Source organism: Anolis carolinensis, chromosome 4 (assembly GCF_035594765.1).
Source record: "Anolis carolinensis isolate JA03-04 chromosome 4, rAnoCar3.1.pri, whole genome shotgun sequence".
NCBI classification, from domain to species: domain Eukaryota; kingdom Metazoa; phylum Chordata; class Lepidosauria; order Squamata; family Dactyloidae; genus Anolis; species Anolis carolinensis.
Window position 1 is genome coordinate 85,592,494 of NC_085844.1, and position 26,736 is coordinate 85,619,229.

The following is a 26,736-nucleotide window of genomic DNA, read 5'->3' on the forward strand; positions in this document are numbered from 1 at the left end:
CTCAAACTAAGGAAATCAGTCGCCAAAAGCCTGTTGGAAGACCCAAGTTTTCAGGCTCTTCCGAAAAATAAGGAGGGTAGGGGCCTGCCTAATCTCCCTGGGGAGAGAGTTCCAGAGCCAGGGGGGCACTATGGAGAAGGACCTCTCCCTCGTCCCCACCAACTGCGATTGCGACGGTGGTGGGATCGAGAGGAGGGCCTCCCCTGTTGAACAGAGAGACCATGCAGGTTCATAGGGGGAAATACGGCATGAAGGTAGGTGGGTCCCGATCCATTAATGGCTTTATAGATGATAACCTGCACCTTGAATTGGGCTCGGAAAATAAACGGCAGCCAATGGAGTCTTTAAACAGGGGGGTAGACCATGCCCTGTAATTTGCTCCAGTTAGTAGCTGTTGCACCCCAAGGCAGCGTGAGCACTGGAAACCAAACAGAGACCAATAATCATATAATATCTTTATTAAAACAATAATAAATTCAGGAAAGAATAAGTAGAAAGGATGAGTGAGCAATAGTCCTTTAAGAAATGGTATGAATTAGTCCAAAGAGTTGAAGAGATATGTCCAATATTATTGTCCAAAGTCCAGAAACCGAAACACACTCAAAACTGTTGGGAAGTTCTTGAGCGGGGAAACAACAAGAAAGCAGGAGTGAATAACAAGGCCCAAAGCCACTAGGAAGTCTTGGATATCAAGGCAGGCAGAGGACAAAGCTAAGAGCAATCTGGATTCAGGAACAAGGCAAGGACGTGAATTTACTCCGGATTAAATCGGGAGTCGTGGCTCGGCTTGGCCACCAGGAACAGGAAACTTGGCTTGGTGGAATCAAGGAACTGGAAACGGTGAAGTGTTCTCAGAAGTCGCTACGTTGACACCACAAAGTGCAAGGCACTTTTATGGAACTTAGATCTAATCACAGCAAAGGGAAACCAACTCCCCAAAGGTTCCCAAGGAAATCTCCTATCCATTATCCCCTCTAGATGCCAAACGTTGACTCCTTCGAAACTCCTCTTTCTCTGATTTCTGGCAATGCAAAAACTCCCTTCTGTTAAAGGATACATTCCCTGGGGAACTCGGGACATCTGGTTCTACCACGGGAGTAATGTTTTCAGTATCTCTCCCAATTAAGGAAGCATCGGAGCTATCCACAGCTGGGGTCTGTAATTGGAAGGAGCTCGGAGAACTGGGCAAAAAGTCAGAATAAGCTTCATCCTGGTCAAAGTTCATTTCTGAACCAGCTTCAGAACCCAAAGGTGGCTGGGGTATAACAGTAGCCTGGCTGCCGAGCACTGGACTAGTTGAAGTTTCCGGGCCATTTTCAAGGGCAACCCCACGTAGAGTGCATTGCAATAATCCTGTCTAGAAGTAACTAAGGCATGGACCACCATGGCCAGATCTGACTTCTCAAGGCACGGTCGCATCTGGCGCACAAGTTTTAATTGTGCAAAGGCCCTCCCAGCCACCGCCGACACCTGAGCATCAAGTGTCAGCTCTGATTCCAGGAGGATCCCCAAGCTGTGGACCTGCACCTTCAGGGGGAGTGCGACCCCGTTAGCTTCCTTTTCCATAAATTCTACATTTTTGGCATTGGTAGAGCCAAGCATGATATTTTGAGGGAAAAAGTCAACAATGCTCTTGACAACTGAAAATAAAGGGGCATGCACTTTGCACATTCCTAGGAGTCCCCTTCTGTCTCGGGAGGGCAGTGTGGAAGGAACATACCACAAGTTGAATCTCTTCTGAAGATAGCTTTATTTGCCGGCCAAGCAAATGGCGGCAGTTGCACTCTAGGCATGAAAATACTGCCACGCCCCCAAAATGGGGCCACAATCTTTCATTGTTTTACATAAATCCAAAAAGCAAATTTTAGTTGGTGTTAACACATTGACCATTTAATTGGTCTATGCCTACCTAATACATTTTGATTGACTCTTTATTACTAAGCAAGCAAACAGGTGAAAAACAGCAGAAAATGGATTAAATTGGAATTACTGTAATTTCATATCTTCTTCAAGTGACCCTGACTCGTGGTGATATGCTAGGCAGGCACCGATTTATTCCTTTGTTACAAGTGAAAGCAACAAGTGAAAGCAAGAATGCTGTGTGAAAGAATAGGGAGGGTAGACGTAAGAATTCCTTCTCTAACTGCAGTGGTAGCTCTTTTTAAAAGCTATACCTTTGTCTACATACACTTTACAGATGGCACCTTCAATCACATATAGCATTTATAAAATCTTATAAAATTACATCACCTTCAAAAGAAACGTTTTCCCTCCTCTTTCCTTCATTATACCGTTCCTCACCACAGAGCATAAATTTTTGACCCGCATATACTTAAAGTAATGATGGAACAACTAACGTTTCGCCATACGCTGGTGATACTGATTTTTTTAACACACCTATACAATTCTAAGTTTTATAAAAGATGTGTGAACAGTCTTCCAATATTTTATTATTAAAAAATTCACATCTTGGTCAACTTCAGTGAAAATCAGTTGTAGGAAGCTATCAGTTTTAGTTGGCAGCAGCAAAACGCCTCTTCATAAACTACTGTGTATTTATTTGTTTAGCACGATTAATGTAGAAAACTATAACTGTACAGTAGCCAACCTTGCCCAAGCTATGCTACTAACTAAAAATAGTGCTATTTGCATAGCAGATTGCATACAAAAATGTATTCTTTTTGCAACGGAAAGTAGCTGGGAGAAAGTGAGTTTTAGTGGGCAAAAGACTGAAATTCACGCAGACATCTAGCTAAGCCTTTGCTTCTCCATCTCATGCTAAATTTCCACTAAGAATGTAGTATTAGGTTGCTTTAATTCTGAGGATCAGAGACCATTTTTGACTTTCCATGAACATCTATTTTTTGTCTTTTTAGCATTACTTAGATCCTCATCACACTTGAGCATTTAATCCGGTTTCTGCCTCCTGCAGAATTCTGGGGTTTGTAATTTGGTGAGGCCCAGGACCTGTCTGGCTGAGGTGTTTAAAGGCCCCTCCCTACAAAGGATTTAAAGTGGATCCAAATTCTAAAATGATGAGGCCTTTAGTTAATAATGTCTGCTAATGTCTGTTTTGTACAGTACAAAAATGTTATGTGTTAGTGTTTAATAAAAAATATTTTAAAAAATACAAGTTATTGTCTTTTAGTCCTACTTCATTTTTTTATCTCTTATAGAAGACGAGAAGAAAAGCAAATGCACTTGAAATACTTCAGATACATAGAACTACAAAGAAGATGATAAAATATTCCTAACATCATTTTTAGAAGTGTGACAGTAATGATTTGTAGGAAGTCTTGTGGTGACTAAAGCAGGCAAACTAACATAAAGTAATTCAAGATTCTGCTGTAATTTTTTTAAGTAATTTTCTATGTCTTCTGTGTATAACCACTCACCAAAGTCTGAATTACCATGACTTTACAAATATTTGTAGGCTAGGAAATTCAAAGGAAAATTGGGTAGACATGGGAAGAAACATATGGCCACAGTTTCCACTCTGTTGGTATGGGGTGATGCTTGGATTTGTTCCTAAACAACTCTGTCTCAAGCAAGTCTACTTTTGCCATTATCTCAGCATATAACTTGATATCTTGAGGTTAAGGTGCAAATGTATTTTCCTGGTTTTGAGCCAAGGAGGTTTTTTGTTTGTTTTATTTTACTACTGTTCAGATTAGTGAAAGGTGATGATTTTTATCATGTGCTCTGCAGTAGGGATTACAACAATCTTTTGAGCAATTATTTGTTCACAAGAGCATGGCAGTGAAAGAAAAAAGTAACACAAGTAGTAAAAGAAGTACTCAACCTAAGGTGCCTTTAAAATAATGGGGAATTCCTGATACTTGTCATTCAGGATTGAAAGAAAAAGTCATTTGGCAACAACCTGGCTCAGCTGGTTGCTACATATCCTTTGCATGAAAGTTAAATAAACTTACTTAGCCCAATGCTACATGCCACCTCTTATAGTCCTGGTCTGGCCACAATTATACACACAGACAAATGGAGAGACAACCACAAATGTTAGAAGCCTGCAGCCATTGCGATGACTAGTTTCCTCAAACCATTCTTTCAACATTCAGCAGCGGAGTCCTACAAATTCCCCACGGGATGATTTCCTGTCATGTAACAGAAGTTATAGGGTATCCTGGGACACACAGATCATCAAGTTCTTACAATCCTGTTCCATGCATCTCTATTTCTCAAAAATAATTTCAGAAAAACTGTAATTATTACTTGTCTATATCACAGCACGTGTATGTGTTTGGGGGACATATATTTCCAGGAGATAAAAGTTTCAACATATACTCTAAGCATGATGCTACACAGCAATGAATAAAAATTCCAAATGTAATTCTGCATTGGGATTTGTTACCATGGAAATGGGATATATATATATATATATATATATATATATATATATATATATATATATCTCAGTGTTTGTATGTATGTATGTGGGTATCTGGATATATGGCAGCTTTCTTATTGGCCGCCACTTTCGCAGGCCACTATGAACGCCAGGAATGACGCTCCTGGCCCAAACTTGACACACTTATCCCCTATGATGCACCTTATGGCCTGGTGCCGTTTGGGGTCAATGGACCATGGATTTGCAGTACTTTCAAACGCTTTGACTCTCACAGACCACTTCAATGCCACCAGTGAAGGAACTGCCCCAAACTTGGCAAACAGAACCCCTGTGACCCCCTTTATGTCCTCGGGCAGATTGGGGGATGATGGACCAAGGATGATGGGACTTACAATACCATCACTCACTTCTTCAGACCATAGCAACAGCCACGAATGACAGAACTAAACCAAACTTCCCACACATATCCCAAATGGCACACTTTACATGCTGCAGTAGTTTTTTTTTTTTTGGGGGGGGGGGGGAGGGACCAAGGATGATGGGATTTGCAGTACCTTCACCCGATTCACCTCCCACAGACCATTGCAACCCCCACGAATGACACAACTTGTTGTAGCTCAGCGGTCAGGATCTGGCCATCTGCAGGAGATGGAATTTGAGTCAGAGCCTGACTCGGATTTTGGGCCCCTCCACGACTTGGACCAAAGCCCAGTGGCTTAGCAGGTGCCTGAAGTTGTGCTTACAAGTAAGCAGTACCTTCTCTCACTTCCTGAGACCACTTCGAACCCCACCAATATCTCATCAAAATCAAACTTGGCACATAGAGCCCCCATCACCTACTCTACACCCTGGCGATGTTTGGAGGGGGGTGGACCAGGCATGACGGGACTTGCATACCTGCACCCACTGATCTCAGCTGACATTGGATTGAGACTACATTTGGAACACTGCCAAACAATGCCTTTCTCAAATGACCCGGGCACTGCCGGGTCCCCAAGCTAGTGTATGTATATATATAAGTGTGTGTGTGTGTGTGTGTGTGTGTGTATAAACACACACACACAACCTATACATGCACACACACTCCTAGTGTACGTTACTGCTATTAGTTCTGTATCTATGTACTGCCATACCTTGTTATTTTTTAAAGTCTCTCTTCATTCTCACACATTCACATATGATCTTAGAATCTTCCTGTCCTCAGTATCCTTATTCTGGATAGAGTTCCAGATGCAGGAACATAGCATCTTGTGGTTTTACATCTCATTAGAGCTGAAAAAATGTCTCCTGTTCAACTTTATTGGATCTTTGGTGATGATAAATGTTAGGGTGGAAAATGCAGGGGTATTGATAGAATGGGGAGAAACTTTTAACTTTTCTTTTGATGGAGAATACTTGCAAATATACTATGAAGTAGTCTGGGGAGTTAAAAGAACTGAAAAATGGTTTCTGTGGTTTGGCTGAGTGCCAAATGGCAAAACACCTTTCTTGTGGCTTTGGAAATGGGGTGGTAAATGTCCTTAGAAAGTACAATGGCATTCAGTGAGTGTCAGAATATGGAAATGAAGTGTGGAGGTGAGAGATGGGGCAGCATATGTTGCAGAAAGATTTGGGAGAAACCACGTAACATTATATATTCCTAAGGGACATACACTTCCTATTCCAAAGCAAGTAAGAGTCGTATGATGTTCAGTGAAACTATAGGGACATTTTTAAATGTTTTTGCTCTGCCATTTTTTTTTAAATGAAGCCCTCAGGTCACTTTGTAATGAATATGCTGTGGTTCCTGTGTGTGACATTGATATCTCACTATTCGAGCAATTTTCAACTCATATTGGCATGATTTATTCAAAGGAGGTCTGCCACTGAATGAATGTGATTTCCCTCAGGTCATCTAATGGGCTTCCTTGACTCAGTGGGAATCTGAGCCCTAGTCTGCTAAAGTCCTAGTCTGTTGTGCAAACCAAAACACCAAGAAAATTTGCAAGTACATCATCCTTCAGTCCCCAATCTCAATCTTTATAAAGTAACCCAATTTGTTAATGTTCAATTATCCATGCAGAGGCCACAGGGGGGCACTAGAGAGAGAAGGATAGCCCATTTTATGGGGATGGAGGGTGGGTTGAAGGAGGAAAACCATTTCCCCCTGTTTTCCTGTTCCCCCCACCCACCCATGTCCACATTGTTGAAACAACCCTCATTTATCAAATGGGAAGTGGGGAGGTGAAATAACCAGCAAAAATGTAGAAAATTGTTTTCCTCCTTCAACTCCCCCCTCCCCCATAAAATGGAATATTCCGATGAAAGCCCTACATCAGGATCTGAATGGACTTGCACTTTGATCTTGGTGGGATGTGCCAAACAGAGGCCAGTGGCCATGCCTGATATGTACAGGTTCTCCTATGTATAAATGTATTCTCATTTCAGATCACCAATGTAAACAGTAAACAGTAAAGTTTTATATAATGCCTCCATATGGGATATACATTTGCATTCATACATGTGCATTATTTTTTGTTATAGCTTTATGCGATGATTGTTGGACTGAATGTATTAGTTTCCATTGGAATCTTAAAAGTTACGACTTGATCTCCATCAATATTCAATGGGATTTAGGTGCAGTTAAACTGATTAGGGGTAGGAATAATGCAGATCTGGTACAAATATGACTGAATCACAACCTCCAGCAGCCCAAACAGAAAGGAATTATGGGCACTGCAATCCAATTACATTTGCGAGCTAAGTGATTCTCACCAAGCCATAGCCATGTAGAGCATCGTGCAATGTAACTTCAGATGGTATGTGCTTGCACAACATAATTAAAAATAGTTGAATTTTACATTAGATATATTTAGGTGTGTAAAGATATAATATTAATATGTGTTTAACATCTAAAATATACATAGAAATATCAGATCTAATGTTTACACATGCACACACATAATATGAGCGGATATTTCTATGTATTAAAATTATTAATAGATATTAAGCATATATTAATAGATATTAATTATTAATAGATATTAATAAATGTTAGACATAGATTAATATAATGACATTCAATGTTTCTTTTGTCTTTATTATATAAATAACCTATTTTGCAAGGACAAAGGTGATACATACATGCACACACATTCAAAATATGATTTCTTATTCATATTTCACTATTTTATTGTGGTATTGTTTGATGTATTGATGATGCAAATTATGTTTTCCTTTGATGTTGATGTATCTATATTTAATGCACCATATGCATTGTTCCATTATGAGTGATTTGTAAGCTACCCCGAGTCCCTTTTGGGAGATGGTGGCAGGGTAGAAATAAAGTTTTATTATATTATTTATTTATTATTATATTTGCACTTTGCGCTTTTGCACCTTTGCACTTATACCATTTGCCTTACCCATTGTTTTACAGCCTGGCCATGCTTACAGTACCTTACTGCCAGATGAGCACCGTTTTCTATTGAGTTTTAGTTGTTATTTTATATGCCTATTTATTTGATTTAATTGCACTTTATATTGTGTTTTATTTTATGCTCTGTTTTTTGGCACTTTTGGACCATGAGTAAGTCGTCCCGAGTCCCTTTGGGGAGATGGTGGTGGGATATAAGAGTAAATGTATTATTATTATTATTATTATTATTATTATTATTAAATGAATGGAAAAGAAGCCACCAAGACTATGTATAGAATAAAATACATATTAACCAATCTATTAACTAGTTAAGTCATTAATCAGCAGTCAGCATCCATCCAACCATTCATAAATTTGCAGGATTTTTTAAAAATGTCTACAGCTTTCTTTGAAGCAGGCACTGAAACCTAGCAATGTTAGCACTTTCATGTTTTAAACCTAACATATTGCCCCTTAATGTAAATATATGCATAAACTGAATACAGCCGAAAGGCTTCTGGTAAGTCTGCAGAAAAGCCCCTGAGGCACAACAAAACAAAAACAATTTATTTACAAACATGTACAGCCATTTCAAATAGAGCAATGCATACATTGAAAAGTCACCCAAATCACGATTTGAGTATACAATGCTTTCTGTCACATACATTTATTGAATGAACAAAAAACTTGCCAAGACCAAAGTTGCACTACATACAAAAACTGGATGAACATAATTAAAATTATAAGGACCCTTTCAGTTATAAGGCTATGTTTCCAGTTCAATTACCATAGCAACAATGCATGGAATCCAGGAATTTTTGTCCATACAGGCACATTCAAAATTCTCAGCCATAGATCTCTAGTGCCTAACTGGACTGTATGCCCAAGGGTTGCATATGATGTTGAAATAGCAGCTCTAATTGTATGGCCTAAAAGAACCCCAAATCAAGTTTTTGAAATAACCTACCAGTTTCAAAGAAGTCACAGATTATTAAGGTATATCATTAGTATAATGGAGTCAAGGTTGATAGATCAACCTTGATCAGCAGAAATCTCCTGCACCTCTCTCCATGAGTTTCCCTGTTTCCCCTGAACTAAGTTAAAGCTATTGCAGTACCTGAGAGAATGGTGAAATTTCTCAGTGACGATAAATGGTTATGAGATTATCCCTGTAATTACTGAAAGTATTGTGGAAATTAAGACCCATTTGCTTTCCCAAAAGCTTGCTCCAGGCTGCAATGAAAATTGCTGGAACTTATTTGTTAATATGGATCATCACTGGTGCTTGAATTTTGTGATGTCTTTCATAGTATGGCTATAGGGACTGGCATAATGCATGAGGCACTTCAAAGTTTCTCACTGCACCACTAGGAGGTACTAAAATGGTGTATCTTAGTAGAAGGAGGGTGGCTGTGTATTGATTGTGCTGGTAATTAGTGTGACTTTGCTGCTTTATTTTAATGTGCTTAAGGACACATTCCCTCTAGTAGGTGTTCACACAGAAATACACAGAATCTAGAGTTGAGCTGACATCTTTCTCATTGCAATATAGTCTTGGTAAGCTGAGATTTGAAATAAAGAATGTATGTCAAAGGAGCGTGGTTATACTTTCCTCTTATCATTTTTCTTTTTAACCATCCACTTTATCACCACCGCAGAAATCTATGCAGAGGAGGCAGGCCTCAACCCCACTGTTAAACTAGGCAAGACTCTGACCTGAACTGCCAATATTGGGTCATTAATACCACTATGCAATTGAGCCATAACAGTCATTATCTATAGAAGGGGTCCCAAACTAATGCCCATGGGATGGATGCATTGTTCCAAGGCCATTTACCGAACCCCACCCTAAATTTTAGATTTAGGATTGCCTTAAGTCTGAAACAGCAATAATCCTAATTAACTTGACCATCTCATCAGCCCAATGCAGGTCCACATTTCCCATTGAAAGACTTATCTCACCTATTATATTGTTACTCCCCCTCGAACAAACCCCCCCCCCAAATTCCCCTAGTCCTATCTGATTTACCTCCCCCTCTTGTTCCTTTTATCCAGTAGAATATTCCCACCCCGTTTTCCCATTTTTCTTTGAGTTTTTCCCTATAAACCTCTTTTGTTTGTCTGCTTATTTGTTGAAGTGTAGTAGAAAAGCATATATATATATATACTAATAAGTTTATACTGATTCAAATTGTTCTTCATTTTAAACATTGTATTGTTTTTCCATGTTTTTTACACAACAATGGAGACATGTGCAGTGTGCATAAGAATTTCTTCATTTATTTTTCAAACTGTAGTCTGCCTCCCCCCAACAGTCTGAGAGAGCATAAACTGGCCCACTGCTTAAAAAATTGAGGACCCGGATCTATAGAAATATTCTAAATGATCAAGCACTACAAAATAACTACTGTTATTGAGATTTCCCAAGCATAATAAAGGCAACCTGCAATCTATTTTAGCTGTTTAGGGATAAGATCCAGTTAGTTAACACATGGGGAACACCTCTATAGACACATTCTATTTATCCGAATTTTCATAGTTTATATTCAAATGAAAACGGATGGAAAAAGTAATTTGCCTCTCCCCTGAAAGTCTCTGTACATAAACAAAATCAAGAGCAACTTATGCACTATTATTGAGTTCCCTGTCATATTTTTAAAAAGGGTTATAGTCCTTGATCCCACCAGATATGTTGGGCTCTAATGTATCTCTAGCAGCAAAACAACTGCTGAAAATCTCACTATAAAAATAGATGATTGGTGCTTTTTGTGTAGTTTTTTTTGTTCATTAATTTTGTTGAAATTTCTAATCCAGGATAAACACAAACCACAAAAATCTCATCTGTGTTGAGCCCCTATAAGAATGATCATTTCATTCAATGAAATGGTTTGCTAAGCATTTGGAAATACCCATTCAATGAACATTTATGATTTTGAGCCCAGAATGACATTTAGATGAGATTTGTTTTTGCCTTGCATATCTATTGAGTATTACAACCCAACAAAACCAATTTAACATAAGGTACTTGTAAGCGTTGGCAGCATCTGTATTTAAGAGTTCAGTCTTGGAAAGGTTCCCAGGATTAGAACAACTGAGGAATAAACACATAGGTCATCTGTACAATCCATTCAAATCTAAGCTTCTGAAATGTACCTGGAATCTGAATAGCTATGTATCCAACACTCTTCTAAAAATGCTTTTAATATGTACAGGGACAGCATCCAGACTAGATCATGTTGTATTAAAGGTATTGAGTCTTTTATGTTGTAATCCTGTCAATTACATTTCTGCTTAGTTAATTAATGTTTCCTGGCTTTGTATAAATAAGCAGCACATACATTTCAGCATCTGACCTGTTTATGGTTTTGAAGTCAGTTTGTAGATTATTGCTTATCACTTGACTCCTAATGAGCACGAGGAGATATTTCAAAATTAAAAATTAACCACTTCTGGTGAAAATTATGTCACCTCATATCACTTTAAACATGATGAGAAACAGGGCCTTCTCAGTGGTAGCCCCTCAGCTGTGGAATTCCGTCCTCAGGGATATTAGATCTGCCCCTTCCCTCCTGACCTTCCAAAAGAGAATGAAAATATGGCTTTGGAATCAAGCCTTCTGAGAACAATTGTAGCGCAATACCCCATTTTCCCCAAAATAGGACAGTGTCTTATATTAATTTTTGCTCCCAAAAATGCGCTAGGTCTTTTTTAAAGGTATGTCTTATTTTTCCATGAAGAAGAATTCACATTTATTGTTGAACAAAAAAAAAGAACATTGCATTTAAGCAATCAGAAATTGCCTTTAGCTGATATCTACCCATCCTCAAAGGCGCTGGTTAACGGAGATTATTGTATTTTAAAAATATTTTTGTTTTTAATCTGAATTGTTTTTAATACTAATGATGTTTAATACTGTTTTAATATGTGTATATTTTAAATTGTATTGTAATGCTTTTAATGTTAATGGCTTTGTGTCTTCTTATGGAGGGAAAAAGCAGGATAGGACCCTTCCACACAGCCATATAACTCAGAATACAGCTTCTCGGTGGGTAAGCCAGCCTGGGGAGTGAGGCGAAAGGGAAAATAAGAGGAAGGGGTGCTGCTTCTGGAAGGGATGATGGAGGTGCTGTTAATAGCTCCGAGCAGAAACGTGGCCTCTCCCCACCTTTACAGTCACCCCCAGTTCCTGTACTCTTTTCCTACATCCCAACATGGGGGAAAAAGAGATATTGGATGGGGTTCTCTCCTTCTGGGAATCTCAAAAACTTTTCTAGGTCTTCCTTTTGGAGGACGTTTTATATTTAGCAATTCAACGAAACCTCTACTAGGTCTTATTTTCTGGGGATGTCTTCTTTTTGGGGAACACATGAGATAGATATGGAATTATGTGTAATGACTACTGGAATGGCCTGGATTACAATTGTGGATAGCGTGGTTAATAGTGAATGTAATGTTTTTTAAATGTTTTATGTATTTCAAATTCAATTTTAAAATGTTTATTTTAATTACACATTGTTTTAAGATATCGAATAGTTGCCTATGTGTAAAGCTGCCTTGAGTCCCTTTCGGGGTTGAGAAGGGCAGGCTATAAATATGGCAAATAAATAAACAAGTACTTCTCAGTTGAGACAGCTGTAGAGCACAAAACATGAGAAATGAAACATTTTAGATGTATATGTACACTGAAGTTGAAAAAACACATGGTATGGATGTACTGGTCCTTAGTTATGCAAATATGTAACTGAATTAAAGTATCAACAGAATGAAACTACTGTTGGGTAGCATGTTTTTTGCTGGCACTATTTTAATTAAATACATTAAAGATATTTTAAAAAATGGAAGTAACGTAATTTTAACTGTGAAAAGCTGCCCCCGCCCCAAAAAAAGGGGAGGGGGAGAAAAAATGCTTTCCTTACAAAGTAAATTCTGTTATCATAATCAAGCAATCAAAGCATCTATTTTCAATAAACATACTCTCCATTTTGAAAAGCATTGTTGTTAGATATAAATATGTAGCAAGGCAGGTAAGAAAAAAGCTAGGCACTGAAGCCATTTTTATTTTTCTCAAATATATATATATATATATATATATAGAGAGAGAGAGAGAGAGAGAGAGAGAGAGAAAGAGAGAGAGAGAGAGAAGGGGGGATGGGGGGAGAGAGAGAGGGAGAGAGGCAGAGGGGGAGCGAGCTTGGAGGGAAATATAGTGTGAGGAATCACAGTAATGGGACAAATCAGAATAAAAGCAGCAGCAGAGGGCTGCACATATGTCATTTTTCAGGTTTTATTTTAAGTATACAGTATACCTGATACTTTAAAGTACATAATACAGAAATACTGTTATGATCTATGAGTGACTACATTTGCCCTACTAAGTTTACACTGAATGGAAAACTAGGTGTGCTTCTATGTAATGTGCAATATGGCACAGTGGTGGCACCTTGGAAACACTGTTTTATACAAATATTTTCTATGAAAAAGTATGCAAGCTGGTTTTAAAGTTCTTCAGTAATAAAATCAATAAAACAATAAGTTTTCTAGTTCCAGGTTATTATACCTTAACCCACGATTTCAGTATTGGAGGATGTACAATTAATACACATAACAAACTGTGACTATAGCCTGAATAATCAGGAGATAAAATGCCTGATTTATCATCCAGCCAAACAAGTTATTCTTAGAATCATCGAACGAGGTGCAAAATATATAAAACAGGTCTAATTTAGGTCTGGAGTCAAGTGTTAAACCCATCTATAATACACCCATTAAATCAATGGTGACCTGGCATGTCACCATTTATGTTTTGTTTCAATGAGTCTGGTCTAATTTGGGCCAACATTTGGATTGAAGCCTAATCAATGAACTGCAGTTGTACCCCAATCCTACGTTACCCTTAAGAATCCACTTTTATGGAAGAGGTTACATGATTGTTATGTTTCACTCTGTACTTAAGGAAGAGTTGAAGGATATCTCGCACAAAAGCTATTATGTTTTACATTTAACATGGGCAACTTTGCTTTAGATCCAAGCTGAGGAATAAATAAACCAAAAAATAGATATATTCTTTATACCTAAGACAGGGGTCCCCAAACTACAGCCCATGAGCCACATACGGCCCACTGAAGCCATTTATCTGGCCCTTTCAGCAGCAGCTCCCTCCTCCCCGCCGAGGAAGGCGCGTATAGCGCGAAAAAGGAGGGAAAGGCCCATGCCTTTCCCTCCTCCCTCATCCTGCGTGCACCTTTCCTGTCACTGTTGCCGAAGGAATTCGGTGCTCCAACAGTCTGAGGGACAGTGAACTGGCCCCCTGTTGAAAAAGTTTGGGGACCCCTGTACTAAGACGGTACATTGATGTCTGGACTGCACTATTTCAAATAGTGCATCATTTTCATCTGAAGTGAATGCTTTGTCATATAAAACAAACAAAAACTCAATAGTAATGCATCTAACTGCCCCCCCCCCAAAAAAAAGTCAGGATAAAACATTTTGTTTTAGTCATTCACTGATGATATGATATGCTTGCTTGCTTGCTATGCACATAGAGGTGTTTTCTGTAGTGAAGAATTCAGTCTTGTGAATGCACTTTGGTGCTCTGAAGTAGTACAATTCAGAAACAAGATTATCATCACAGAAATTCTCTGCTGCCCTTGAGTATATTGCTGCCTCGTAGATCCAAAGAAATGTGGGAATAGCTTTCACATGTATTCTGGAACTTTTGGAGTTTCACATGCTCTCTGGACACCACAACAGAAATGTAAGGAACTTTTAAGTTGCCACTTTAAAGTTCCAAAACAGGAAGTCCTAACAAATTTAATGAGTATGGGGTGTGCATACTCAGTTCTTGGGGTCCTGGTCATTAAAATCTAGCTCCTCAAGCTGGATTTTTTTTTAAATGAACAAAACAAAAAGTTTAATTAGAAAGGTGATAAATAATACCAGTATTGTGGTGTGCTTATGCAGACAATTCCCATACCTTTATAGCAGTGGAAGCAATCTGAATATGATGCAGTCTTCTCAAGGTGCTGTCCCTGTCAATGAAGTATGAAGCCGCCAGTTGGTGCAACGTTTCCAGAGTCACCATTGTACTGTTAAGGCTGGGATCACTTGTTTCTGATCTCCTACTCAGCTTCCGCTTGTCCACAAAAATTGTGAGTGACTCCTCTCCTGTGCAAGGAATGAATCAGAGAATAGGTAAAAAGCCTACACAATCCCTTCCATTTGATATAACTGAAATGCATCCAGTTCAGCTCTCTCACAGGAGAGAGTGAAAAAGTGGCTGCTTTGTATTCTGAAGGTCTCTGGTTCAATTCATGACATTTCCACCTAAAATGATGCTAAGCAATAGGGATGAAAAAGAAAGCCCATTGAAGATCCGAGAGAGTAACAGCCAGCCAAAACAGCAGCACTGGTCTAGAATTACCAATCATTTAACTCAGTATATCAGTCTCAAGAGGTTTGTACTTGCATTCTCGTGGTTCCTCAGCCATGTTGTACTCAAAGGACAAATAAGAACAAACTGATTTGTATATAACAGTGCAGATGATAAAATGATGACCTTGTTAATTTAGAAAAATGGAAGAAATTGTGTTTGTTAACTGTGTATATGTGCAAGCGCAGGAATAGTTCTTGCAAACAGAGCTTAAATCTAAATCTACATTGGCCGACAGTTTCTTCTGTTACAGTTGGCACATCTGTAGTCCTCAGACATGAAATAGGCTTAGGAGATAATATAAACAGTAGCTAACAAATAGATTTGATTTGGAAAATTATTCAAGGTAATAAGTCTTAAGGACTAAAAAAGGATTAATCACAATTTCTGTCAAAAAAAGAAGGGGAGGAAGAAATCACTCAGCACTATAACTTATTAATGATACAACATCAATTCTATGAGCTATACGAAACAATGTTGCAAAGCAGTGCTGTTTCACTTGCTCTAAGCAAAAAATAAGAGTTTACAAGTGCATTTTCTCTGCTGTTCACAGGGAAAACATGCCCATATAATCCAATAATTGGTTCACAGGATTAGCAGGCTTTCTAGACTGATGTTTTCACTCCAGAAATGTCCTTGGCTCTGTTAGATATTCATAAATAGGCAGATTATAACATTCACCATAGAATTTATGCAATGCTTTTGACACAAAATAAATAAATCATAGAATGACATTTGAATAGTATTTTCTCATGTTCTAACTTATCTTAAAATATGCAGACTACTCCTTATTTCTAATTGTTCATTAAAACGCAAGTATACATCTATGGACACAAACACTCTGATTATAAAGGTACCGTAATTTGTTAGGTTGCATATTAAGAATCTGGACTAGTCGTGAAATTATAGAAAACAGAATCCAATCCTGGGGTGAATCCAACTTTTAAGGAAGCTGTTCAATATGATGAATCTATTTTGGAAATGTTTAGTAGTTCACAGATTCAAGTTTAGACTAAGTTCCAGAGCAAGTGTTTGATCCAAATAATATAAAAGCCAGCAGCAACCATTGATAGCAAATAAAAAAAAACGTATCATGATTTGATCTTGTTGCTCATCCTATTTCATTGTTTGATACTATATTAAATTGAGAAGTGAAAGTCAGAGAAACACATGAAATTATGTGCAAATAATAAATGAAATGAAATCTAAATGGGGGTTAGTGTTTTCGGCAGCATCAGCGTGGTGGTTTTCCAATGTCTTGTTTTAGCCTATATTATTCTTTTTTCACATATGATGATGATGATAGTGATGATGATTGTCATTAGCCGGAATCCTATATAAGGGATATGTATGTCCACACCCATTTACCAAAAAGCTGCCTCCACAAAGAGTGGAGACCTATTTCCCTGTCACTTGGGAAGCAGCAGACGGCTGTTTCCATCCTCTCCCATGAGAAGTCTTCTAGTGTGGCAGGATCCCTTTCTCAAATTTTTCATTCAGATGAGGAGAGTGGAAACATTATAAGGAACAGACTCCTATTGATCACAGTGACTGTTGGCCTGTAATTAGGGATTTGGGACTGTTATGGTCCCTATATAACTTCTAAAGTATGAATGCATAATTCTAGCTTGCACATTTATAACTGCCATAGAGGATTGCAGCCATTATTATTATTTTCAAGAACTAATATTTTCAATTAAGCTTTCATTCAGGTAAGGTTTCTAGCTTTCCTTCAAAGGTGCTTATAAAAGGAGGCAGTTATTCTTTTCAAACTGCAACAACAAGAACAAAAATGTATAGAATCTCATTTTGGCAACTCAAACAAGGAGGAAGGTGCAGAATATTTAGGAAATGACAGGCTTCAATAAATGATTAAATCCACATGGGTCTTAAGAGCAACCTGAGAAATTATTTAATAGAAATGCTAAAATTTTGTATTAAAGGCATTAAAATAACACTGTAACAGCTCTAGCTTAATATGCATAAATATGACTTGAGAATATATATTTTTATAATGTGTAATAATAGATATGATTAAAACACTTAGAGCTGTTTTCAGTCTTCTTGTAGGCTGATTTTAAAATAATGGCTTCCAATTTTCTCCTCTTATTAGTAATGAAAGGAATACAAATTTCAATATGTAACCTATGTGGTACTACTTTGAAATGACATATTTTATGAAAGTATTTAGGGGGATCTACTGGTCACAAGAATAATCCCATGTATGTTCAATAATGGAATATTTCTCCTTCCAAATCTTGTGCCAGTATTATCCCAGTACAATGAGCAGGAGGTTGTGCCACTGACTGGCCAGCTCTTGACCACAATTAGGAATAGGATCACATAGTCCATGAAGTGCATATGACCACAAGCCTGTATTTGCAGTCACCATTGCCTCCCCAATTTTTGCAAATTAAAAAAAAATCATACTTCCATTTGCAAAGTGAAGGTGGTACCATGCTTTCCTAATACAAAATAGAAGCTTATTTTATTAGATACACATTTTCAAAAACTATAATAGACATTGTAGTCCTTAGTGATTTCATATGTAGTATTTTAATGTTGTATTTCAAATTGTATTTAATAATCTGGCTTTTTTGTATTTATTTATTTGTTCTGTATGTGAAAGACCTATGGTCTAAGCATTAAATAAACTACAACTACTCCCAAGAGTTCATAGGACCTCTTCTAGGTCTAAGATTGTTGGAAAATGGTCTATGGGTGCTCCACAATTGCTCAATATTTTGATCTCTTAGCTCCATCAGCATCCAGCTCCACATGGGGCCCATCCAGACAGGCCCAATAAACATGACCTGTCTTGGTTTACCAAATAACAACGCTGGTAAAAACAAATTAATTCGGGACAAGCCAAGGTTTCCTTGGTTTGTTCTGAATTCATTAGATACCCCATTAGATCCAGGACTTCCTGAAATGTCCAGGTCAAATGGGGTATTGGACCTTTGGAGACTCACTTCCACGAAGTCCTGGGACTACTCAGGGGTGAGTCTCCATAGCCATCCCACACCTTTTGGGCTCCTGGAGCCCAAAGGTATGGAATGGCGCCCACCCCCTTCTCCCCAAGTTCCCACCACTAGTGGCTGGCACCTTCGATGTCACAGGGCAGTAAAACTGTTCTGAGTTTATTGCAAGTTTTACAAGAGCTATCCAAAGTGCTGAAATTATTTTGGTCATGAATTTCAGTGCCTTTAACATTTGAGATGCTCACTTCCGAGTCAGGAGATCCCATTTGTGCCTACCAGACAAAAAATATATATAGTAAGCAACCATTGTTCAGTCCCACAAACAAAGGTGGCTATTCTAGGATTCAAAGCTAGACATTTTATAGCTAAGAACTTGGTGACTCCCCTAATTTGGCCCCTAAAAGTGAATTAAAAGGTACCTGGCTACCATAACTTCCATCCTTGTTTCATCCTGGTGTGAGAAATTTATGCATAAGAAGGCAGGCATGGTATGAGAAGGGATTTTCCTCCTTGTCCCTCCCATCTCCTTAGGTGTAATTTCCTCACACCAGGAGGATGTGAGGAGGGAAGTTATGGTACCTTTTAATTCACTTTTAGGGGGAAATTGGGTGGCTTTGATGTGGTTTCATGTCATCCTTATTTTAATCTGGATGGCTTGTAGCCACCCTGCTGACTTCCAGGAAAGCCTGGGTTTTGGTGGGGAATGGGGACTGAAATCCACGCTGAATCAGGTTATTTAAATCTGCTTCGGTGTGCATTTTAGTCCTGTGTGGTCTTAATACGTACTGAAGTAGCTTAATATATTTTGTTGAAGGAGGCAATGGTTATTATTATTTCATGTCAAAAGCATTTCTTAATATATAAGTTTAAAACTAATAAAATAAAGGGATCATAAGCAGCTAAATAGTTTTAGACCAAAAGCGGGCAACTGAGACTGCATTTTTTGTAGCTTTAAACAATTCTTCCTCTGTACATGAGCAGGGCATTGTGGGCAAGCATACAGATATGGAGCTGTTTGTTCTGTTCCACAGTCACACAAGGTGGAGGATTCTTCTAGGTAGTGCCATTTTGCCAGGTTGTCTTTTGATCTGCCCATTCTGATTCTGAGTCTGTTCAGGGACTTCCAAGTTGCCCATTCTTGGTTTGACCCTGGAGGCAGACCCTTGTGGCGGGGCCATCAAGTTGGGATTTCCTGGTTTAGCTGCCCAGAAGGATACTACTGCTGTTGCTGGGAGAACATTAAGAGGAGTGGAGGTTCTCATGAAGCTTTTCCTTGATTTGAGTCTATTGGGAGGAGGCTGATAGCCATGCAGATGTTGGCTTCACAGTGTTCAGCCCTATTTCTCTCACAGTTAGCAGCAACTTCCCATCACATATCGGGGGGGGGGGGGAGGCAATGACAGCTAGCTTGTAGCATTTATCAACAGGTGTAGGTTTAAGGCATCCTGTGATTATTATTATGTTATTGCCTGCAGAAACTTTGTGCTTGGTATCCATACAATGTTTCCTAAATGTTACAGTTCAATTTAAGGTATTTAGGATGGAAACATTGTTTGAGCCCTTGGCCTTCCCAGGTAACTTTCAATTTCCTGTTGGCTTCATGGTTACGTAGGTGGGAAGCATCCACTTGTGTCTTGGCGGGGCTAGGCTTCAGGTGGTTATCTTTGTAGTATTTGGAGAGATCTTTCAGATGGTGTTACCTCCTATTCCATGTACACAGGATTGGTACATAGCTAAAGAACAGCTGAATTGATGTTTCTGTTTAACTGCTGATTGAGCTTACACACAATGATTCAAGAGTTACAGACAGTGTCGGTTGGAAATAATGTAATTAACTGCCTTTGGGTCCCATTGTTAGGAAGAAAGATGAATACTCCCCCATCAATGTTGCTAACTGTTTAAATTATATATGTACATTCGGTGCTTCCCATGTTATAGTCTATGCTTTAAAATAGTGTTATATCTCTACTTAAAAAATACAGTTTAGCTACCAGAAACTACTTTTACCCAGACAAAAAAAGTGACAAACACTATTTACCATGTTTTGTAAAGAAGCATTAAGAAAAAGTCTTTACCAAGTTCCTGTTTTGAAACAGCCAGAGGAACATATTTCAATAGAATCATAGAAACAGTTCAGAGAAAACTATGTGTAAGTGTTCTCTTTTTTGTTCAGCTTTGCCAGCGAATAGGTTGCTGAAGCAGATACAACTCTCGTTGCAAGGTCATCTGCTTGCCAAGTTTGCTTTCTTGCACATGAATACAAATGTTTAGCAAGCCTGCTAAAGAAAGCAAAGTGCATAATTGGCGTCCCCATTTTGTGCTACCATGTTAAAGATGAAAGGGAATTTCACAGGAAATGCAGATGCAATTAAGGGGAGAGAGTAGTTTCAAAGGTTTTGACACTGGAGCATAATAAATTAGGCAGCTGAAATATCCAAATGTAACTCCACTACAGGTAAATGAAGCAGCCCTATGCAAGTGTTCAGATACATGTGAGCTAAAGGATGGAGGACATGCAGGCAGGAAAATATTTCCCATTGTCCATAGGTCCCTTATATGTTAAGTGCAAAAGTCGAAAGGTTATTTGAAAGGCTTTTTGGCTTCACTTATGAGAATACCTGATTGCAGAGAAATCTTGCACACAATTCATGCAGGAAAAAAAATGAAGAGGTGTATGATATGTGAGAATTCAGGAGATGGGTCCCACATGAATCAATCTTCTTGCCGCCATTCTTTACCAGGCATGGGCAAATTCAGTCCTCCAGGACTCCCAGAAATCCCAGCCAGCTTACCAGGTGTTAGGAATTGTGGAAGTCCAAAACAGCTGCAGGGGCAATGTTTGCCCAGACCTACTTTAAACCCCCATGATTGGAGGCTGAAATCTTTCAGAGGCGCTAACAATTGATTTTCAGGAATGTGCTCCAGTTGAAAACAAGCAAGTTTCCTATTCCAATGGTGCAAAAAAAATAGAGAGCTTAATTGTATATTTCATGCAGTTCTCTGTAACTTTTATCCATTTCTTTTAATAGAAAAAATAGCCACAGAAGGATGCAGCCAAGAATTGAGTCAAATGGAGAAAGGCGTTACTTAACACATTCTTTCCAAGTCATTTTGTTCTTTCATAAGTGCACTTTTCCCCACCAGCTATTTTTTCCTGTGCAAGAGAAAAAAATACCAGGCTCTATTTTTTTTTTATCCCACATGGGGACAAAAGCAGTTTGGAGTGATTTTGGGGGAAAAGAAAATTGCTGTCAGATAAGGTTTGTTATTGTCTTTCTTTCCATTCCCTTGGTTTCAAGTCCCATTAGTTCCTCTTCACTTTAAAATGTTATGGAATCTCACATAACCCAGTCCTAAAACCAGCACTTCACTGATTTTTCCAGTTTCTCTGTTATTGTTTTTACACTGAAATATCTCTCAATGTATCCCCTGTATTGGTTTCAAAGAGATTTCTTTGTCAGAAGGAAGGAGGGGGAGAAAAAAACGAAATGTGGCTTTTAACTAGTTGTTATTTTGGCATGAGCCTTTGTGGATATAAACCCATTTCTTCAAGTGCAGTACTGATATTAAAAAACTCAGGTATAATGCATATGCAGTTTTGGGAATGGGATAGAATATAATAGGTTACAGAAATATGAACTTAAATGTTAAAAGGAGCCATATAGATCATTCAGATTTTTTACAGATGTCAGTGATCTAAAGAGGAGCATGATTTAAACATATAAACATGTAGAAAAACAATGGAACAAATATACAAAATATGAATATTAGGGGTAAAAACCATTTGAAAAATGTATATGTGTGTGTCACGTAACCAGTTACAAATAAATGATGAGATGGCAAAGCAGGTGATATAACAACAACAACAACAACAACTTTATTTGTATACTGCTCTATCTCCCCAAAGGGATTCAGGGTGGTTTCCAACTTCAGTTACCAACACATTCAGTTACCAACACAGAACATTCAGTTTCCAACTTCAGTTACCAACATATTCCGTTACCAACACAGAACATACAACATAACCATAATAACAAACACAAACATATTACTATTAAAGCAATCATATACATTTTAAATTCCTGTTCCAGTTCCAGTATTGAAAGAAAGGCTATAAAACTGGGACAGAGTTTCATATTTGTAAATAAATTCTAGTCTTCATAGAGTCTTCGTTACAACACAAATTAACACATATTCATTAAAACTCTTGAGAATTGTGATCTTTCCAGCTACAGACGGGAGCACAATGAACCAAGGAGAGATACCATTTCCTTTAGAGATTTCAGTATTTACCAACTCAAAATGGGCAGTTTCTGATAATAATTTGTTCTTCCCTAGTAGCTGACATCTGAATAATACATTTTGCCAGCATTTTACATGAACAAATTGTTAGGTTCTGTCAGTCATGGCATACTAGGGATGCAGAAGCATGTATATCTGTGGGAGCTAGCTTTCACATCATGATGTTTTAATCTATTTACTGTTTTGCAACTTACTTTAAAAAGAAAGGGAAAATAAGACATTATGATGGGGCTTAGCATTGTTATCTTAACTGACAAAAAACTGTTTAGGGGAAAAAATATTCTTTACAAAGCCGGTATTGAGATGAGATGCTATGGAATTCATGAACCTGCCAAAGGAGAAAGAAGGGGCTGTTATTTTCTTAATCTGCGGTTAAGCCTTCACTTGCAGAAAAAGAATTAAAGAAATCTATTCTTTTCATGATTCAAAGGTGTTTGACAAGATTGTCCTGCGGGAAGGCTGCACAATCACAGGAATTATCTCTAATATAATCACCCACCAAGGGATAAAACAGTTTTGCTCAATTGTCACTTCTTCGAGGTTGCCTAGGTGGGCAATTCTGAGCACTAATTAGCTTACCTGCTGCATAATTCCTACTCCTTCATCTCTAGATCTCTCTGCTGGATTGTTTCCTTTGCCCAGCCAGCCTATTAGCAAAAAGATGGTACGTTCAACCTCCTCCTCCAGTTCACTCCCAAATGTTGCACACAATGGCATCACTTTTCAGAACAGCATGTAAGAATTTAGGTATGCTATTTTCATTAATACTAATGGGAGCCATGTGGTTATAGGTATATCTGAACTCTCTTGAATATTTTTATCTCCCTGTTGCCAGAGTCTCAGGAGAAAATGCCAATTTCAGAGTAGACAAGATGGCTTATTTCCTGGACATTTTGCCCAGAATCATTTGTGGCTCCTCTGTATTGATGCTGGACAATCTATATATATAAAAGAGTGATGGCATCAGGGCAGCGGACAAAGCAACAAAACTACAGGCCCCCCAACCTCGAAATTTGACAACACAACCCATCACACATGCCTCAGGGTTGATACAACAAAAAGAAAAGAAAAATAAAGTCCTAATTAGAGGGAGAGCAATAATTGTTTTTATCCAATTGCTGCCAGTTTAGAGGGCTAATCTCTGCCCACTTCGTTGCCTAGCAACCAAGGGACAGCCAGGTTTCAGTTAGGGGACAGGCAAATTTAGGCCTCACTGAGGCTTCTTCCACAGATTATCTAATTTGCACTGGATTATATGGCAGTGTAGACTCAAGGCCCTTCCACACAGCTATATAACCCATTTATAATCTTATATTATCTGCTTTGCACTGGATTATCTTGACTCCACACTGCCATATAATCCACTTCAGTGTGCATTTTATACAGCTGTGAAGAAGGAGCCTCATATAATCCAATTCTAAGCAGATAATATAAGATTATCAATATACAGTAGACTCTCACTTATCCAACATAAACAGGCCAGCAGGATAAGTAAATATATTGGATAATAAGAAGGGATTCAGGAAAAGCTGATTAAACATCAAATTAGGTAATCATTATACAAATTAAGCACCAAAACATCATATTATACAACAAATTTGACAGAAAAGGTAGTTCCACGCGCAGTAATGCTATGTAGTAATTACAGTAGAGTCTCACTTATCCAACACTTGCTTATCCAACGTTCTGGATTATCCAACGCATTTTTGTAGTCAATGTTTTCAATATATCGTGATATTTTGGTGCTAAATTAATAAATACAGTAATTACTACATAGCATTACTGCGTATTGAACTACTTTTTCTGCCAAATTTGTTGTCTAACATGATGTTTTGGTGTTTCATTTGTAAAATCATAACCTAATTTGATATTTAATAGGCTTTTCCTTAACGTCTCCTTATTATCCAACATATTTGCTTATCCAACATTTTGCCTGCCCACTTATGTTGGATAAGTAAGACTTTACTGTACTGTATTTACAAATTTACCAGTAAAATATCACAATGAATTTAAAACACTGACTACAAAAACATTGATTATGAAAAGGCAGACTGCGTTGGATAATCCAGAACATTGTATAAGCGAATGTTGGATAAGTGAGATTCTACTTTGATATGAAATAATTTCTAGGATAGAATAATGCAGAACAATATAATCTCTAAAACCAGGACAGTAATAAAGAAATAAAGAAAGTAAATAAAGCAAGGAAATTGGAAAATCCACAAAGGAAACAATCAGGGCCAGCTAACACCTCCCAAGAAAGGATTCTTCCAGAAAGGAAGCTGAGAAGGCAGTGAAGCACTATGTATTACCAAAGTTATTATTATTACTATCATTACTATCATTACTATTATTATTATTATTATTATTATTATTATTATTATTATTATTATTATTGTGTTGCGGTCAACCGTGAAAATGAATACCATCTGGCTCCAAGTATTCAAAAACACTAAAATCAGAATATATAAAAATTAATGTGGTATAATAAAACAGAACAATACAATCTCTAAAATCAGAACACTAAATAAAGAACAACACTCTGAAAATAGGGGAATTCCACACAGAAAACAATCAGGGCCAGCTAACACCTCCCAACAAAGTATTCCCATCATCAAAGTCTGGCCAATCCTCTGTTTTCTCAGGGCCACAGACAGTAGAAGCACATAAAATATCGCAAACAACACCACTCTGAAAACAAGGCAATTCCAGACAGGAAAGAATCAGGGCCAGCTAACACCTCCCAACCAAAAAATCACTCAGGGAGGAAACAGCTAGGCTTTAAATCTGCAAGGCCATTACATCCTAATCATTTTTCCTAATTGCAGCATTCATACTTGCCTCCAACAGACAAAAAAAACAAAACAAAAAACAATCAGAAATATTGTATATTCACAACCTTTAGGAAATAATATCCCCTGATGGCACAGCATGTTAAAGCGCTGAGCTGCTGAACTTCTGGACCGAAAGGCCGCAGGTTTGAATTGGGGGAGCGAAGAGAGCCCCCACTGTTAGCCCCAGCTTCTGCCAACCCAGAAGTTCAAAAACATGTAAATGTGAGTGCATCAATAGGTACTGCTCCGGCGGGAAGGTAACGCCGCTCCATGCAGTCATCCCACATGACCTTGGAGGAGTCTACAGACAACGCCGGCTCTTCGGCTTAGAAATGGAGATGAGCACCAACCCTCAGAATCAGACATGACTGGACTTAACGTCAGGGGAAAACATTTACCCTTTACCTTAACTACCACCAATTCCTCAATACTTTATTTCCCATACCACCATTCTTCACCACAGCAACGCGTGGCCGGGCACAGCTAGTTTAACTATAAGAATGCTACAGGAAAGAAGAAGAAAAAAGAAAGATAAAGATAAGTCTTGGAGGCTCCATTTTTTGTTTGTTCGTTTGTTTGTTTGTTTGACTACAGGCTTGTGATTCATAAACCAATGTTTGATACAGAATTAAAGATTTTTGGCTGAGCCTGGGGATTTAAGCAGTAGCCCTGAATGGAGGTCACAGTCCTTCTTTGTAAAAATCCACTTCCAAATAAAGCAACAGTCTACAAATAAACAAAGAAAACTGTTTCTGTACAAAGCTGACATCAAAGGCATTACACATCAAACCCCCAAGGGGAGTGTTTCAGTTAAGATGCTACAACTAAAATGTGTTATCTGAAAATGTCCACTTCACTTTCAAAGGAAAGAATATCTCAAGAAGGAACCCTAAGAATAATCTTAAAGTTTTCTCAGGATCACATGGGCAACGTTGCTTAATTCCCAGTTAGTTCTCATTTTTAAAAGGATAAATCCAACACTTTCAGTATTTCTAAAATGGAACAAGACCTGATGTGGTGACCTTGAAATTATTTATTTGCATTTATTTAGGATAAATAAGATTTTTTTCCTCACATGAAAAGTGCTGCATTTTGAATGAACTGCAGTTTGCAAGCAATCTTTGGGGGCATTAAAACTGTACTGAATTAAACCAACTGGAATATGAGCAGGTATCAGTGATCATACCATCTCCGTCCAATTTTTGTTTTGCAGTTTGGTATACCAGAACCATATGGATAGAAGTGCTATGTTCCAGAAATGCTGTTTGGGTCTCAAATATGAGAAACAGATTTGATACCCTTAAGCTAATCACCCTCCTTCTGAATGCAGTTTCATTCAGTCAAGCAGTCCATTTTTTTGTGTTTTCGAAGACTTTCACAGTCAGAATCATTAGAGTGTTGTGTGGTTTCTGGGCTGTAGGGCCATG

At 38.1% G+C, this 26,736-nt stretch overlaps 1 protein-coding gene across 4 annotated transcripts in view; it reads right to left on the reverse strand.

The window, feature by feature from the left end:
* Positions 1–26,736, reverse strand: part of brinp3 (BMP/retinoic acid inducible neural specific 3) — a 352,906-nt gene that overhangs the window by 115,548 nt on the left and 210,622 nt on the right. For all 4 annotated transcript variants that reach the window (XM_062980749.1, XM_062980748.1, XM_062980750.1 and 1 more), the window contains one exon: positions 14,737–14,927. In XM_062980749.1, the coding sequence (XP_062836819.1) occupies positions 14,737–14,927 (191 nt within the window). The remainder of the gene's footprint in view (positions 1–14,736; positions 14,928–26,736) is intronic.